Source organism: Varanus komodoensis, unplaced genomic scaffold (assembly GCF_004798865.1).
Source record: "Varanus komodoensis strain SLA01 unplaced genomic scaffold, ASM479886v1 scaffold42, whole genome shotgun sequence".
Taxonomy (NCBI): Eukaryota; Metazoa; Chordata; class Lepidosauria; order Squamata; family Varanidae; genus Varanus; species Varanus komodoensis.
The window spans coordinates 7,797,822-7,815,893 of record NW_025335972.1 but is presented as its reverse complement, the minus strand read 5'-3'; the positions used below and the strand labels follow the sequence as shown (position 1 = coordinate 7,815,893).

At 41.7% G+C, this 18,072-nt stretch overlaps 1 protein-coding gene across 12 annotated transcripts in view; it reads right to left on the bottom strand.

Moving 5' to 3' along the window:
* Window positions 1–18,072, bottom strand: part of NFIX (nuclear factor I X) — a 266,099-nt gene that overhangs the window by 148,538 nt on the left and 99,489 nt on the right. For 10 of the 12 annotated variants that reach the window (XM_044443404.1, XM_044443405.1, XM_044443402.1 and 7 more), the window contains one exon: window positions 6,275–6,806. In XM_044443404.1, the coding sequence (XP_044299339.1) occupies window positions 6,275–6,806 (532 nt within the window). Of the gene's footprint in view, window positions 1–1,899; window positions 5,088–6,274; window positions 6,807–7,324; window positions 8,147–18,072 lie in introns of those variants that run through there. The other 2 variants (XM_044443407.1, XM_044443414.1) reach the window with 2 other exon arrangements.

Here is an 18,072-nt window from a genome sequence, read left to right as displayed (position 1 = left end):
TGTGTCCCTTAAAAAAGAAAAAAAAACCAGCATAACACATCTATCTCTTACCAATATCCTCCCATTCGAGAACATTTTCTTCTGTCCTTCCTCCCTCCCTCCCTCCCTCCCTCCCTTCCACAGTGAAATTGGCTAGACCAGAATTTGCCTGAAATTCAGCCAGGTGGCTCCCCTGATCCCCATTTATATTTTTACAGCTTTTATGCTATAAATGCTAGCTCGGGGCCAGAATGTAGGGAAAAAGGCACTCCCATTGCTGTTAAGGAATTTATATTTGTACATTTCGGTGCAAACCACATAATGCCTGCTTCTTGTGCTAAGGCAGAAAGTTTCCGAGCTCATCAAACGTGAGTGGGAATAAGTTCTCTTAAACAACAGGAGAGTAAACTGGGCTGTCTATTACACCTTTGGAAGCTCTACTCTCCCCGTCTGACATGAAAGTACACAGTAATTATATGGCACTGTACAGAACAGCACCTGGGCCAAATGTAGGGGTCTGGTATGATTTAATTACATTTCATAGTTCCACTGCCCACCTTGTGCCATGCCATTTAAAATGTCCTGCAATCCTTATTAGGGTGGCTGTTTTCTTCTTCTTTTTTCTTAAACAGGGCCAGGAACAATCTTAGCTAAAAGAAGAAAATACAGGGGGTTTTTTTTAGAGGAATAACTTAGAACAAAACAAACATGAAGTCCTTACTAATTTTTTTTTGCAGAAGATCCATATGCCTTTCCTCAAGGAAGTTTCTCTTTTAGGGGCATTTTACTTCCCAGTACTCAAGCTGCAACATACTGTAGGATGATGTTATTCTTCCTTCAGCTGGGGGGGGGGGGCTTACTAATTGAATGTGTGCACAAAGTGTCACAGGCACTCACTGGAGTAATACACATGCTTTATGCCAGTTTGTGAATCTTAACAAGCGCTCAGTGACTAGCTTTGAGTAATCAAGCTTCAACTGGTGCTCTCTCTCTTGGGCAAGTGCTCCCCTTCTTATTAAGGACTCGATCTTTAAAAGTAGAACACAGCTTTCAATCTTTTTAAAAGGACAGAAGAACAGCAGCCTGACTATATACTGCATGCAGAGCTTCACTGTCTGGTTCCCCCAAATACATTACATGTGAAGTGAACAGTACACTATTGACTTCTTTCAAAGTTTGCAGAACTAGTATCCCCTTTGAAACTGAGGCCTTTCTTAAGAGTAAACTACTCAGAGTGGACACAAGGCAGCTGGTACAGTGTAGTCTGCATTATATAGCCTCTGATAGATTAGCTAGAAAGGTAAACTTTCATATTGTAACAGATTATGAACAATAAGCTTAAACAGAATTTCAGCACTGAAAGACACGCGTAAATCCTTCTTGAAATATGACAGGTTATCTAGATGTATTTACTGAATTTATAGTATCCATACTGGAATGTACCTTGGGTCCATGGTATGACAGAAAAGCAAGAAATGAATCTAAAAATAATTAATAAAGAACAGAACCAATTGGAAAAAAGACAAAAAGCAAAGGACAGGGACTTTTTCTGTTGTTCACTTTTCACACCAGATACTAGAAGGTGGTTAGCTTTGCCTTTTCACACAAGAATCAGTATCCATGTGACATGAAAGAAATTGAGACTTCTATCCTCCTGAGAAAATCCTGTCATTTTCATGGACAGCCATTTATCATAAGACAAGAAAAGAACAGAGCATGAGTGAAAGCATCGATATGGCAGGAACAATGAATTACATGGCTGATGTTAACAGAGAGGGTTGGCAGGCTTGGGATCCAGACAGGGTCTCTGCCTGTTTGCAAAACATGCCACTACTAATGGAGGATCCCTTTACTGTTTTATAATCATAGAATTCAGTGACTAGACAATAAGGAATGCCCCTAACATGGTAATACAACACAGACCGTTAGCAGCTTGAAAAGCATGAACCCTAATAATGGGAGGGGGGGACAAAAGAAACACATATACAACATGTATCACCATTAAATTATGGTTTTTAAGTACCACCAATCCAGAGTCCATGTCATTTGCTGTATGACTACCCAGACTTTAAGGCTATGTACTGATGGTAACTTTCCTTAGAGTTATAGATTTGTCATTCGCAGGACTACATGTTTCTGGTCGGACTGATTTTGCAGCATTTTTGTGGCACCCTAGAAAAGACAATCCAAGGTTTCTGGAAGCCTTGGTGGCAGCAATGCAACAGGAGAGAGAACTTATTAGGGCAATTGCTGTGCATATCAATAGAATCACATCTGTGCTAAGTTATACTTTTGGAAAAGTTTTAAAGGGGTTTTTATAGGGTTATTTTAGTATATGGAGGGAGAGCATATGCATTTCCAGGCAGCTTAAAAGAGAAAAAGCAGTGCAATTTCCCCCAGAAACAAAATTATCTTAGAATCAAGAAACTGAGTGAATAGTCTTTCCACCCACACAGGAACACCCCCTGCACACACACACGGTTCCACTACTCCGTTCAGTCTCCACAGTTATCAAGCCACCAATGCAGGAACAAGTAACAATAAGGGAGCACTCACTCAGCAGGAATAATCATCTGCACACAGCCTAATGGCGAAACTAGATGTCATATGGGAGACCTCTGATCAGGACATCCCATGGATTCTATAAAGCTGAATAGCAGCCATAGGAGGGCCCTAAATAAAGTAAGACCACAGCACTGGGGGTGGGAGAGGCTAATGCTTCCCCCAGTACTTTTCCCAGTAGATCACTCTTATCCCTCACTGCCACTTGATCTACTTAGATTTGCATAAGGTCTTTTTTCCAAACCATACAAAAGCTAGAAATGTGCATCTTTTATAGCTGATCCATGCCAAGACTTACGATGAAGTTATGACAGCTTTTCTATCAGGCTGTTATGTACATTATTACTCTTATTTTCAAAAAATTCTCACTGCATTTCTCAGTACCACTGAAACTGCCACTTAGATTGGGAGCCCAGTAAGGCAGAAACTGTTATTTTTTAGTATTTATAACTGTAGCCAGTAAAATACTGCTATCTTTTAGAGTTCAGCCTCATGTCGTCTTGACAAACACACACTCCCAAATCCATGTTAGCTGAGATGAGTGTTGCTCATTCACAGAAGAAAATCGGGAGGGAGGGTGGGATGCTTAAACTATTCTGCGCCCATTGATTTTCCCCTGACTGTGTCCCCAGTTTGTTTCCTCCCACCCCATCCACACACCAGCTGGAATTACTTCTGGGTTTGCAGTCTGATTATAAGAAAGAGATGATGAAAAGAAGTGGGGGAGGAGGGCTGGGGAAAATCAGCCAGCAAGGGAAAGGTAAGGTAATCACCACACAGGTCTTTTTCTATGACCACACCCTTCACTGCTCCCACATTTGCTTTTTGAACCTCCTAGATAGCATTTTTTGAAACAGAAATGCAAATTATGCATATTTTAGAGAATAAATGGGTGAAATCCCAGAATTAGCAATACTGTTTTCCTCTTTGCGTATAGTTCTGCCCTTAAATTCAGCTATAATTTTATTTTTTTATGGGCTAGAATATCCATTGCTGTCATTTCCTAAGGGCTATCACAGGAGTCTGCAGAAAAAGAAAGCCAGGTTCAACAGAGCAAGTGCCATTCAGGATTTATTTCCTCTGGGCTTTATTTAGGCCCAAGTACAGGACGGACTTTCAAACTTGGATAGACAGCAAAACATAGAAGAAGCATCTTCCTCTAGCCATGCAGTCATTTTTAGCAGAAGCTTTCCTTCCCACCCACCCTCTAATTCCAGAATTGATTAATCTAAGATGTTTCTGTTAAAACTCTATAGGAAGCGAATTGCAACTAAGTGATCTATAATACAAAATTTTGGCCTGCAAGAGAAGGCTCATGCTCAGTACATATTTCACCTCCAAAATACTACCAATTTCTTGACATTGTTTTTGATGTTTTGACACAGAAATTAAAAAGATTCCTTACTTATAAACTGGCATTTCTTGAATAGGATGCACATGTTAAATGAAATAAAATGAGAGTGGCCTGTTATTCCACACTCAGGATAAGATTCTATGCCATATAACCACCTCCCCGCAAATTCTCTGTGAAAGGCTCTTTTATTTCTCTGCTATGTCAACAAATCTGCTGTTAAATCCCGTTCAAAAGAAGTTCATCACCTCCTGATCCTGCAGCATTATGAAAGAGAATGAATCCTACACAGGTTAAGATAACCCTATCCCAAAAAGTAGCTTTAAGTCTGGATTGTCTCCCTGAAGCTCACCCTGGGGAAAGTGGGGGAGAGATACGACTGTACAGTCCCACTGTGTACATGTGAGTATACATGCATGGAAACATAAGCATAAAAAGGAATACGGTGGACAATTCAGAGATCAAATTACACATTTTAACTGCTTAGTTGGTTTGCTTGCCTTTAACAGGGAAAATCTGCCTTAGCCAGTACAAAAGGCCAGAGGTGATCTACTTGCCCACCCCACTGGTAATGCATGTTAAGATGCTCAATTTGGGGGTTGGCTGATATGTCATTGGGATGTCATGTTTCAGATCTGTCTTAACATTACTAAACATTCAGATTTTTTAAAATTAAGCCCCTTTTCATGCTTTTGTATGCTGTCTTATAAAATGGGCTCCGTTAGGAACTGAAGGACAAAGTCAAGATCTAATAAGTATATAATAAGCAGAGACATAGCTTGTTTTACACATACATGTCTATAAATACGAACATGTCGTATGTGTGGTATGTGCTAGTGTGAACACAAGCTGAAATTTTTATGCACCCATGCTCAAATTTTGCATGTTTGTGCATGTGATGAGATTTTGTGCCAGGCAGAAGGGAGGGGATGCCTCTGTGATAAGAACTGGTATATATGAAAGTGGCTGGGAAGGTGATGGGGGCCTTCCAGTTTTGTCTTTAAGAGGTGGGGAAAGGACAATAACTTGTAGAAAAGGAACAGAGGAACACTGTTTGTTACTTGCCAAGCCTGGAAGTGCCCTGAGCTGTGCAGAATAGATGATATGAGTGTGCCAGTAATGCCATCCGCAGGCGCTGAGATGAACCTCCTGACATTGTCCAGAGGCTGCTGTACACACACTGGGTGGGCACATTCTAAAAAAGGAGAAAAGACTCCTGACAATATTATTAGACTGAAACTAAAGAAACACAAACTGTTCTGGGATACACAAGGTGACAAGAAGATAAGACTACTGGATCTAAGACAGAACAGATTTGCAGTTAGTAAAGAAAAAGTGCAACAAGGACGGAAGTGGCAACTAGGAAAAAAGCCTGATTATTGTAATTTCAAAGAAAAAGAAAAAAGAAAAAGAAGTGTGAAATAGAAGAGTAACAACAGGAGGAGGAAGGAGTGAAATTTGGGTAGGTCCCTTTCATTTCATCTTGGTGCAGCAAAAAATAAACACACAATCCCCCCCGCTGCTAGCCCATGTGGATTTCAAAGTCTGCAGCAAATTAGGTGTATCTGGGCAAAGGCTAAAAATTAACCAGGCATTTTCTGTTTAAACTGGAAAGAAAACTAAATAAAAAGAAAGCTGAAAGAAATATCAAAACAAAACAAAATTAAATAAGGGCATGTGTACACAAACACACATGCAAAAACTCACTCAGGTAGTAATGTTGGGTGTGAAAAAAGAGGCTAAGGAAACAAAAGAAAGGGGTTCAAAACCATCACTGCTACACTCCCTTTTTCTGGAGAAACTTGTTCCTATGTGGGACGGGAGACATTGAACATTTAATTTTATTGCTCTATTCCTGCCATACACTGCACAAATATAGCCAGCACTGCTTGTATGTATGTTTGTGGTTTGAAAACCCTAGGGAGACCAATGCGTTAAAATCAAGCCCACAAAAGGAATTAGGAGAAAGAAAAAAAATCAAGCAAAGAAAACAAAACCTCATCTTGAGATAAATGTTTCTTAGTTCTAAATTCTAAAAAAAAACCAAGGTCCTTCTCATCTGATTAACCTAACATTTACATAAATATTCTTATTTTGTATCACCCAGCTTGCAGAAAAGAGAATTTTTTTTCACTATGGTAGTCACAGTCATCACAGGTAGGAGAAACAGGAAGTCAAAAAAGGCCACTTTCCACAGTGGCTTTTTTCAAACAGAGCATGAAGGGGTCATCCTAGTACATTTCTGAAGTTTGCAATTTGTTAATTATGGATGAAAAGAAACTCAGAGATAGAGAGACAACAAATACTTTGGAGAAAAGCAACCGCCTTTACCATGAAACACAAAGAATAAATACAGCGAGCGGTGGTGTTTGTATGACCTACCAGGAGTGTGAACAAAATACGCCAAGTAAAGATCCAGTTCTTTAATTGTGACTCCAATGTGGTGTGGCTGGACACAAAGGCCCGGGTTTGAGCACTGCGGCGACTTGTATAGCCGCTCCCCATCAGTACTTTCAAGAGGGATCCCTTTGAACAAGATGACCATAACTAGGTCCAGCCTCCAAACCTTGTCAGCTTGCCTCAGGCAGTCAATCCTGCGGATTTTGCCCTTCTGATCTGGGTTGGAGAGGACACAACACGGTGCTTTCTTGCCCGTGATGGTCAGGACAAAGTCCTCGCGAAACTCCGGGCGGATGTCCTTGCGAAGCTTGGCCAGCAGCCGGGATGCCCATTTCTGCTTGATCTCAGGCTTTTCACCAAGTAATTCGTCCTTCACAGCGCGCTCTTCATCCTTTGACATCCGCTTCTCATGCTTCTTAAAGTACTTTCGTTTCCGAGCTTGCAGGTTGAACCATGTGTAGGAAAAGGCACGGACATGTGGAAGAAGAGCTTCAATGAAGGGGTGGAATTCATCCTGGGGAAAACAGAGCAAAAAGAGTGCAAAACAAAAGAAAAAGAAAAAACATTAGAATAAGAAAGTGGGGAGGGGGAAAGAATCATCTTTAACACTGAAATTTTTATGATGCCAAACAAATCACACACTGAAAAATATTAAGGCAAATTCGGAATATGATCAACCCAGCAACAAGATAAAACAACAGAAGAAGAGGGATGCCAAGCAGGAATGTTGGGGGGGGGGGGGGGGTAATCATTGTTTCCATAATAGCACTTTAACAGATTTTTTAAAAAATAAAAAATCAATGTAAATTAAAGGAAGTAAAGTTTGGCTAACTTGAAAAATAATAAAGTTTGTTTGACAACACTAGGTTTAAGGACAAAATTGGAGATGATTCCCCCTTGCTGCACACAATGTCCTGGATAATTTCTATACAATCAGGTAGTTTTAGGGGACTTTCTGGCTTACTTTTAAAAAATAAAGGCTTCCCTAAAGCTAAAGCATCCAGGAAAAAAGTCAAAAATGGAAATAATTACCATTGCTCTGGCTCATCCCGGCGAAGCTAAGCCCCCGATTCACAAATTCTGGGCTCAGAATTGCAGAGTGTGGAGGGGGAGGATATTGGGGCTATGAGGTGAAAGAGGGAGGAGGGAGAACAAGAAGGAAAGTAAAAATATAAGAAGGAAGTGCACAGAAGAGTGCAGGATGCTTCCTAAATTAGGTGGAAAGCAATTGTTGGCTGCATTCTTCAGTGCAAACCATTAACCAAATTGTTTAAGTCTTATATCATAAAAAGAGTGGAGCAGCAAAAAAAAAAAAAAAAGGTTTCAAAATTGCAAAAAGAGAAAGCTAATTATTAGAAATGGAAACATCAGGAAAGAACAGAAATAAATTAAGATTACCCCGCCTGCGCCACACACATAAAATAGGTGTAAAAATGCCAGATGTCTCTTAAAGAAAAAAGAATAATTACAACAAGAACAACAACAACAACAACAAATAGAAAAATGAGGGAAAAACCCCAAGAAGAACAGCAGCAACTAATCAGGATAGGGAGTTGGGGGTGGGGGGAGAGAAGCTCTTTCAGCGTTGGCAAAAATGCAAAGATGCAACTTAGATGTGGCTCCCTCCGCCTGAGAATAGGGGTGATCGCAGGTCTAGAGGAAGAGGGACAGACTCCGCTCTAGAATCAGCTGTGATCGGCTGCTGGCAAAACCCAACTGCTGGGGTTTGGGGGATTTTGTTGTTGTTTTCCCCCTTTTTTTCCTTTCCCTTTTTCCTCTTAAACTCTCTTGCTCGCTTGCTTTCTCCTTTCATGCTCAGTCCCCAACCATTTGCCTGTGCCAATGCCAGCAGAAAAAAAGAGAGAGAGAGAGAGAGAGAGAGAAGGATCCACCTATTTGGCAAGGAGACACATCGTGGAGCAGCCAATGGCTGCATCAAAGGGAAAGGGAGGTGGAGGGGGGAGGTTGGCGGAGAAGGAATCAAGGAGGGGGTGGCAGAGAGAGAGAGAGAGAGAGAGAGAGACTCTGTGCAGTTAAGAGACTGAAAACAATTTGCCAAATCGACAAGTTCATATCTAATGAATAAGCAAAGTCCAGCCGCAATGAAAATTTTATTGGCCAGCAGATTTTGGCAAGGAGGTGACATAAAAATATTTTAAATAAATAAATAAATATCCTAGTATCCACCCACCTCCCCCCACCCCAAAAGACAGTCCCACAAGGCCTCAGAAAAAGCAGCTGTTCTGTCTTTCCCTCTCCATCTCATTCTCTTCCAGTAGTCTCTCCCCCCTCAACTATTTGTATAAAAAGGCAAGGAAAATATTTCCTTCTAATTAAAACTCCCTCACTTCAATGGATATGCAGTTGAAATTTAGCTGTTTTGCTTTTTTCTCAATTCAGGTCACTTCCATTTCCAAGTCTTAAATGAGTACAAATATTATTTCTTTGAAAGTTCCCAGTATTATCTATTATAGACTTCAAGAAGTATCTTTCTCTTACCCAAGTGGGGCTTTTGGCCAACCCTACTATGAACCTTTGTGCCTTCTCCCTATTTTCTCCCTTGTTCGTTTTAATATTCACCAAATGCTTCAATTGTTAACAATACAACTTGCAGATTAAAGTACAGCAGAGTTCCATATGGTGTTCTTATATCCAAATCCTTAAAGCCCAAACCACTATAAATCAAAAGTGACCAAACTCAAATGCATCACAAAAATAGTGTGAAAATTTCTCTGCAGAATGGCTGTTTTAAGTTCTTTTCTCTTTGTGTTGCCTGATTATTACTCCTTATAGCACATCCTTAACCAAAAGAGAATCCGAAAACTTGACTCTTCCAGAAAAATAAAAGTCAACAATGTTGAGACAAAAATATAAAGGAAGAAAGAGGAGAAATGAGGAAAGTGGTGGGGGCAGGGAGAATAGGAAAATGGATTTAAACAAGCAAGGGTAGAGAAAGGAAACAGAAAGAAAATCAGAGAAGAGAGAAGGATTGAAAAAAAAAAATGGGAGCATTTAAAAAGCCAAGAATTTACGGGGGAGGGATGTGATCCTGGGGTGCACTTTTCTAACTGTTATCCTCAAGTATCCTCACATTTAAAGAAAAGGTTGTAAAGCCAGCAATAGCTGAACTCGCTGTGGCTTTATTAAAAATAGAGTTCTACTTCCTTGCTTGCTTCCTCTAATTCACCCCATCCAACTACACTAAGGCTTAGTACCCCCAACTTCCAAATATCATACAGCAGAGAAAAGAACAGAGGTTTGCATAAAAGAGCATAAATTTTACAAACGAATCAAGGCTCTGGTCTCCACAGAAAGACAGTGGCTGGATCTTTCTCCTCGTATCACCGTAGCCTCTGAGTACTTCTAACCTTGACTGTGCTTGTGTGGCTGGAGCCTGTAACAAGCCAAATGCTCTGCTGAAGGGCACTATGTAGAGATGGCATAAAAACCAGACCTATTGCCCACTGCCAGCTCCAGGCCTGGCTGCCAGCTTTCTAGCAACTAAGCAGGCAGCTAAGTCAGAACGCTCGGATTTACACTCACAAATTGCAGGGTGGAGGCTTTCCCCACCATCGCTCACTTGGGAAGAAACTCAGGGAGGGGGATGGCTGTTTTCCTCTTCCTCCCACCCTCACCACAAATCTGACACTAGCCAGCCTGAGTTACATTAAAAGCAGGACACAAGGCCCTCAGACCTCTTGCTGCTCATAAATATGTAGTCTGCTTGAGAAAAACACAGGCCTCCCCACACCTCTCCATGACCTTAGCGACAAACCCTCGAAGCAACTACAGACAAAAGTGATCTGTCCACAGCAGTGTTAGGTAATACCTGAGCCTGCCCCTTCCCTTCCATCAGGCAGATTAAAGGTGGGTTTGCAGACAAGCCATTGAGGTAGAAGAGTTTCCTCCAGACACAAAAGCTTAGAGATTATTTTTCTATATCTGTGTCAAAGATGGGAGGAGGTATTTAAACTGAAGAACGAGAAAAGAGAATAAAAGCGATAAAAGAAAATGAACTCCTGCCCTTCTCCTTGCCCATCCCACCCCTACAAAAAACATTTTCAAAGTCTGTCACTGAAATTTAAACCTTATTGGAAACACTCACTTCCTTATCACCTGGGGATGTACAGATTCCCAGGTTTTTAGGTATAGAATCCTTCTCATAAAAGACTGTTCATTTAAAGCTGCTAATATAATTTATCTTTAGAAAAGGCCCACCAAGCTAAGATTTGATGTGGAACTAATATACTGTATGAACTGTATCTTCAAACCCTTGAAAAGCTTCCAATGAAAAAGGCACAGTAACAAATTAAAATTACTTTAACTAACACTAACTTCAGACATGTTCATGAGGAACTGTGAAACCATACGATACATATTCTGCAGAATTAAGAAAACAATGAAGAACAAAACAAAGATAAACATATTACTGTTTCTCCTTTCGCAAGCCTCACCATTCCTTTTTTAGGATTATAACTGCCCAGATTAGAAGTTCATAATCAGATGCATAAACTATAGTTTCTTTGTGCTGGCTACCTAGATGGTACTCAGATACCCAAACAAGGAACAATCATTATTATTATTGCTATTGTTAACTATTATTTTATTATTAATCATGATCCTCTATCATGCTAATACACACACACACACACACACACACACACACACACAGACTTTGTAGGGGGGTTAATATATAACAGCCGTAGCAATACCAACATTTTACAAATGTTCAGGGCTGGCCAATACTATCTGGTTTTTACCTCAGCATCCCTTGAAACAATGCAAGGGCTCCTAGGACATTCCTCTCGGACTTCACACTGCTGCCCCTGAAAATATTGTCACCCTAAGCAGCCACTTGGACTGCTTTTGAATTTAGGCTAGCCCTGACAGCACTCAGTCACAATTTAAAAAAAAACCCAGTTCATTCTTCTTACATTACTGACACATACGCTACATTAAAATATAATTTAACTTGTTATGTTAGTGTCACACATCCACAGAATTAACACAGATAAACATTGGATTTCACTGTGCATAGGGAAGACATAGGACAGCTTTAATTTTTTTCCCACTGAAAGCTTGTATAAAAGTGGCAACAAATGTTACTTCTGCTCCATAGAGGTTCGTACATGGGGGTTTCTGGGAATACTGTTGAAGGTATTTGCTGTTTAATAAGAACAATAACACATGAGATGCTGCAATACTATAATGGAAAATATCTTCACTCACAGTTTGTGATAGCAAATGGTGCTGCTGAACCTTGAATACTGGAGAACTCTGACTCTTATTTAGGGGCTTTTTAGACCCTTGGGGCAGCCATACTAGGGACCTTTCGAGATTGAAACAATAAAAGGAAAGAAAGAACATGGAAAAAAGAAGTAAAGGAAATGTGGAAGTAAATAGATACTATATAGGAAGCTGGTGAAGGGAAAAAGAAAACTCAAGAAGTATAAAAACTGAAATAAAAAAGATAATTCAAAAGTCAGAAATGGTTCTCCTGTCTTATTTCAGTGTGTGTGGCAAATACCAAAACAAAACACAAAACAAAACAAAACCAGCAATATTCCCTTCTTCTTTTCTTTATCACTTAGAACACCCTGTCTCTCCTCATCAGTGCCACTCACAATAACTAGGAGTGAGTAAGTTCTTAAGAACACCACATGAGAAGAGTTGCTTACTCTCTCCCTGCTCGCAGGGCTTGGAGGCAGGAGCTACCACGGACTTTATGAGTAACATGCAGAAGCTCCATAATGCAAACACTTGGGTAAATGTGTATTGGACTGCAGCCCTACTTCAAGTCTAAACTTTCCAAATCTTTGGTAGCATTTATTTATTTATTTAAAATATTTTCATTTGGGGAGTCTCTCTTCCTCACTGTCACTCTACTCCAGCAACAGGAGCACCATGTAAAGCTTTCTTAGGGTTGTCATAGAAACAGTCAGTAGCACCCTGGCAAATTACTTCCCGAGTGAATGAATAGCACATAAATTCCCCTCTCCACAGGGCTAGCAAGACCTACAACATATTAGCCTGTGGCTTGCCCCTGCCGTTCCCCCCTCCTGCCCCAGTACTGAAATGAGAAAGCATTGGCTAACAATGAGTCAGTATGATTTTATGCCCTGCTTGGCTTGGATCCAGAGACTCTAATATCGGGCATTGACTTTGAGGGGGATTCATCTTGCCTTTCCATTACTATGAGTTATGAAATACAGGATTTCACAATGCACAGCATGATTTAAGAACAGAGAGTAAAGTTTTATAAAAACACGCCCAACTAACATACAACAGAGATTTCAAGAAAACAATTTTACCAAAAGCAAACAACAGCCTCTACTGTGAGTTAGGACAATGAGATTCCTCATTGTTGTTGCCACAAATAGGAAGAAATCTTTTTTAAGAATTTGTTTTTTCTTGTTGCATTCTTGCTTCCAGCACAGCTTCCCCTAAGCAGAAAGCCAACCCAATTTAGTCCAAAGCAAGCATCAAATATCCCCTATTTAAGTCACTCCAAAATTAGGCAGAACTGATTTTCACAACTGTAGGAAGTAATTGTCCACTTATGTCTCACATCCTCCCATTCCATATTACACAATAAAACCTGCAGACCAATATAAGTCCACGTAATAGTTATATCACTTTGATTCCCCACTTCATTCTTCTCAGCTAACACACAGCATCTGCCAGAAAAGTTTTTCCTTCTCTGACCTGATTTAGCACAAACAAGAGAAAACTGTACAGCAGACTCAACGTCCTAACGAACTTGAGTTAATTAATGCTAGGAAAGAAAGAAGCTCCCTCTCAGACTCTTGAAGCATGGTTCACTAGCCTTTTCAATTTTCTATTTCCAAAAAAAATGTGGGGGAGGTTGCATTCAAATATTTTTCCCCCTGTCTGAGCAGGGAAAATAAACAATGCATAGAATGGGAGGGGACCAGCACTGGGTAAATGTTGTGGGGGCATGCTATAAAACACTAAGCACTGTTTATTTTAATATTTTGGTCTTTTATAGCAGAAAGGATAGTAATGAATTAATCCAAGGATTTTAACAAGATGTATAGACCTACTACATATTTAACATTGAAGCAAACACTTGAAATTCAATGAAGAAATATCAAAAAGCCAAGAAAAGTATTTGAAGGTTTTTTTCTGATTTATATAATTCTAAATAAAAGGGATGCGGTGGCGCAGTGGGTTAAAGCGCTGAGCTGCTGGGCTGGTTGATCGAAAGGTCGACAGTTCGAATCTGCAGACGGGGTGAGCTCCCGTACTCTGTCCCAGCTCCTGCCAACCTTGCAGTTCGAAAGCATGCAAATGCAAGTAGATAAAAAGGTACCACTTCGGTGGGAAGGTAACAGCATTCTGTGCACTTCGAAGTTTAGTCATGCTGGCCATGGAAACTGAGGACAAACACTGGCTCCCTCAGCTAGGAAACGGAGATGAGCATTGCCCCCAAGAGTCAGACATGACTGGACTTTAATGTCATGGGGAAACCTTTACCTTTAAATAACAGGAACAAATAGCTGGAATTGTGACTCCCCAGTATTGATCGAATCCTATAATCCAAATAGAAGTTCCGTATTTTTCGTTCTATAAGACGCACCTGACCATAAGATGCACCTAGTTTTTAGAGGAGAGATCCATGGAAAGCTTCCTGATAATCCCAGGCACATTCCCCATCACTTCCACATGGGCTTCATTAAAAGACGGGTTGCCATTTGAAAACACACACCGACCTGTGATTAACAGCTCTCACCTGCGCCGGAGGAGGGAGGCGGAGCAGGGTGCGCTGAGCGCGTGCCGGCCAGGTGTGGTGCAGCCAGGCCAGCAGTGTGCCGGCGGTGGTCTTCTGGGCGGCACGGCGGCAGTGGCAGGTCTTCCCGGGCAGTGGGGGTGAGCAGTCCGTCTCTCCGTGCGGCCGGCGGGTTAAAGCCCATGGTTCCTCCTCCTCCGCACCGCTCCCCCTGAGCGGCACAGCTCTTACCTGCGCCGGGGGGTGGGCGGAGCAGGGCGTGCCAAGCGCATGCCGGCCAGGTGGTGACACGGGGTGCAGCCGGGCTGACAGCGTGCCGGCGGTGGTCTTCTGGGCGGCGCGGAGGCGGCAGGTCTTCCCGGGCGGTGGGGCTGAGCAGTCCATCTCTCCGTACGGCCAGTGGATTAAAGCCCACGGCTCCTCCTCCTCCGCGGCAGGTCTTCCCGTGCAGTGGGGGTGAGCAGTCCGTCTCTCCATGCGGCCGGCGGGTTAAAGCCCGCGGCTCCTCCTCCTCCATACCGCTTCCCCTGAGCGGCACAGCTCTCACCTGCGCCGGGGGGGGCGGAGCAGTGCGCGCCAAGCGCGTGCCAGCCAGGTGGTGCCACGTGGTGCAGGCGGGCCGGCAGCGTCCTGGGCGTCGGGCACACACACATTCGCTCTGTAAGACGCACAGACATTTCCCCTTACTTTTGAGGGGGAAAAACGTGCATCTTATAGAGCGAAAAATACGGTATGTAACAGACTTCTATTTAACACCTGGATTTAGACTGCAAGATTGAGAGTTTGTTTGATTACACACTTCCTGAATAAAGCTGCACAACCTTCTTTCCTGGTGCCCTGTAGCTAGGTGGACTGGCCTCTCCAATCAGCAAAAGTACAATGGTACCTTGGTACAAACGCCTCAGTCCACGACCAAATCGGATTGCAAACAGAAATTTCTGAAAAATTTTGCCTCAGGTCACAAACTCTGCATGGGGGGGGGATCATGATCGTGCCCCCCTCCCCCCCCCAAGTGCCTGCGATCGCACCCGTCTATGGCTACGCTCATGGTCGCGCTCTTGCAGGGAACACAGGAGCAATCGTGGTCGTGCTGGCAGGGGAGAGCTGTGTTCATATCAGGTTGGTGGGGGGGGGGGGGGATAGCCGCGATCTTTGTTGTTCCTTGTCATTTGCTTCAAATTTTTGTGATTAAAAAAAATAGTTACAGAACGGATTAACCTTAACTGCATTGAACCTTATGGGGAAATTTGACTTGGCTCATGACCAATTTGGGTCACAACCAGAGTCCTGGAACAGATTAAGTTTGTGAGCCAAGGTACTACTGTACATCTAATAAAAAGCTACTTGTGGTACAGCTCGATTACATGCATTTAATTCCACAGTGCCTCCAGCAGACTTAAGAGCCTGATCTAGACTGACTGCTCCATCAAATGAGTCCTTTAAACCAACTTCAAAGTTACACACCATTATGCACTGCCAGCTCTCAAAGGATTCTTCTCCAAATTCTCCACGGCAGTATATGATACCAATAAAATTTTGCCAAACCCTACTGTGTTATCCTAGTTTCAATAACTAATCAAGGCCGACATAAAGCTCTACCAAATTAAGTTAGGATCTGGACTCAGCTGCAGTGCACAAGAAGCATACTAAACATGTCGCAAGAGAGAACTGTAGAAATTGTAGCACATACCAGTAAAGCATTACATTATTACATCTCCTCGCCTTTATATTTTGCTATTTGTTCTACAGTAGGAAGTATCCTAGTCAAGGATGGTCCCCAGTCCTTCCCCTTCCCATCATTTATTGGTTCTTTAAGTACAGCTGACTCAGATTCACAATGCAATGGATAAGAGAGGCTTCCTATAATGCCCCAAACAGGTTATTGTGTAAATATGTGGGATGTGAAATTATAGAGTTTGTTTGGTTGTTTGTTTAGTTTTTGTGGCATACATTGGCTTGGACACAACACTTTTTCAGCGACCACAACCTGGAGTTCCAAATAAAATAGAATTAGTGGAAGGAGCTCACTGTAGGTCTTTGATTGTACAACTGCACACTTCTTTGAGACTCTAAAGAATCCTGTACATATTATTCTTCAAACAAATATTATCAGAATCTCCCTCTGTGAAAAGGTTGAAACATTTAGGGCAACTGCTAATGCAAACAGCTGTGCTATCTACTGAACAAAGGCAGAGAAGAACACAAGATTGGCAAGCCAATTGGCTAGTGCAAACGGTGTATAAAAGCTCTAGTAAACAAAAATAAAACAAGTAAGATCTGGACAAAACTAACCATCAGTGTCAGAAAGGTATTGCTGTCATACTAGGGGACTCAAGCTTGTGCTGGATGGGAGGCTATTTGCTATTGGTGATGGGGGTGCCAGAACTGAATGAACGTGGAAGGCAAGACCCCATGATGCTTGATGGATAAAAAGAACTTAAAGAATTCCATCTCCTAGTAACATGCCAGGAATACTGTATTTTATTTACATCACCACAAGAATTAATAGGGGGTGGAGAAAGAGAGAAATAGAAATGAAACAGTGTGAAGGGCTACACTGTCTTCCCACTGTCTTTGATGCTCTTAGTAGCTGAATCAGAAAGAAAATGTATGTGGACATATACACAAAACATTTGTAATACAAAGATAAGCTCTGACAGTGGGAAGACAGTTTTTTATTCTTTTTGAGCAACAGAAACAATTTCTCTTTAGCTGCTATAGTAACATACATGTATGTATGTATGTATGGCATTTGTATGCCACTCCATAGCCCAAGGGCTCTCTGGGCAGCTCACAGAACAATAATAAACAGAACAGACTCATATCAGCCCTGGTTGAGCATTTCTTTATTTCATATTCTATTAATTTTCATGTTTCTCTGTTCATCTGAAGAACAACTTCCACTCGGTTATTCAATTTCCATTGTTGCTTCAGAGGAGTAACAGTCTATCCACAGCTATGACTTATCTCTTGTACTACAAAAGTTTTGGGGAGGGGGGGTCAAATTGTGTGAACAGTCACTAATACTATTTTTCTTTAGGATTTTCATGAAACAGGCAGTCCCAAATGGTCTCAAAGAAGGAGACATCTTTGTGCTCTGTCCCCTGGCAGCTACTCCCAAGGCAATGGGTCTTTAAGCAGTCCCTTGGAGAGGGCAGGTAGAGAAAGAGCTGACCCAGCTGGACCCTCATGCTGCTGATGGAGGACAAGGGAAGTTCCTTCAGATTGCCTAATTTCTAGTTGCAACCACTTTCCTAGCTGTGTCAATGTCACTGACTGTATTCAGGCACCCATGCTAAACTATGCTTTATCATTACAAGAATGAACCTCAGGCCATCAGCTCTCTCCACCCTCCTCTTCCTCTGGCACTGCTGCAAGGAGAATATAAGCTTTCCCCTCCTCTTGTAACACAGATCATTGGAAAGTCTGAAATGGGCAAACTATGATTTACTGAAACAAGTCGGTTTCAAGACATAGTTCATGAAGCTTTTTTCAATAAGCTATTGGGCAGTATCCAATGACATAAAGTACTTTGCATTAGCTAGTGCAACAGGATTCCCTGAAAACTACTGTTACTGGCATTGCACAAGAAGTCCCTTATGCTAATGCAATGTAATTTACATTAGCACTATGTCACACTGGATAATGCCCACTGTTAAGATTAACTACACTTAATGCTAAATTGTGGTTAACTGATAATTGGAAGCTTCCAATCTGTTTCTCACCATCACCACTCTGGGGAGAAGAGGGGAGCGCATAAGCCTAAACCTTCTTTACATAAAATAAATCGCAGTGTATCATTACATCCAAATACAATGTATGTCAAGTAACTAAACCAAATAAACATTTTGGATTAGTAAATTTCACTCTAAAAGAAAATTTAGTTTTGCAAAGTGTTACTTTTGCACAATGTTTGTGCACACAACCTATACTTTCACATATAAAAGCAAAAAGGGGGGGGAAAGCCTTTTTTAAACTGTTGGGGAAATGCTTCAAGCAACAGACAGAGGGGGAATGTGCTATTCGTCAT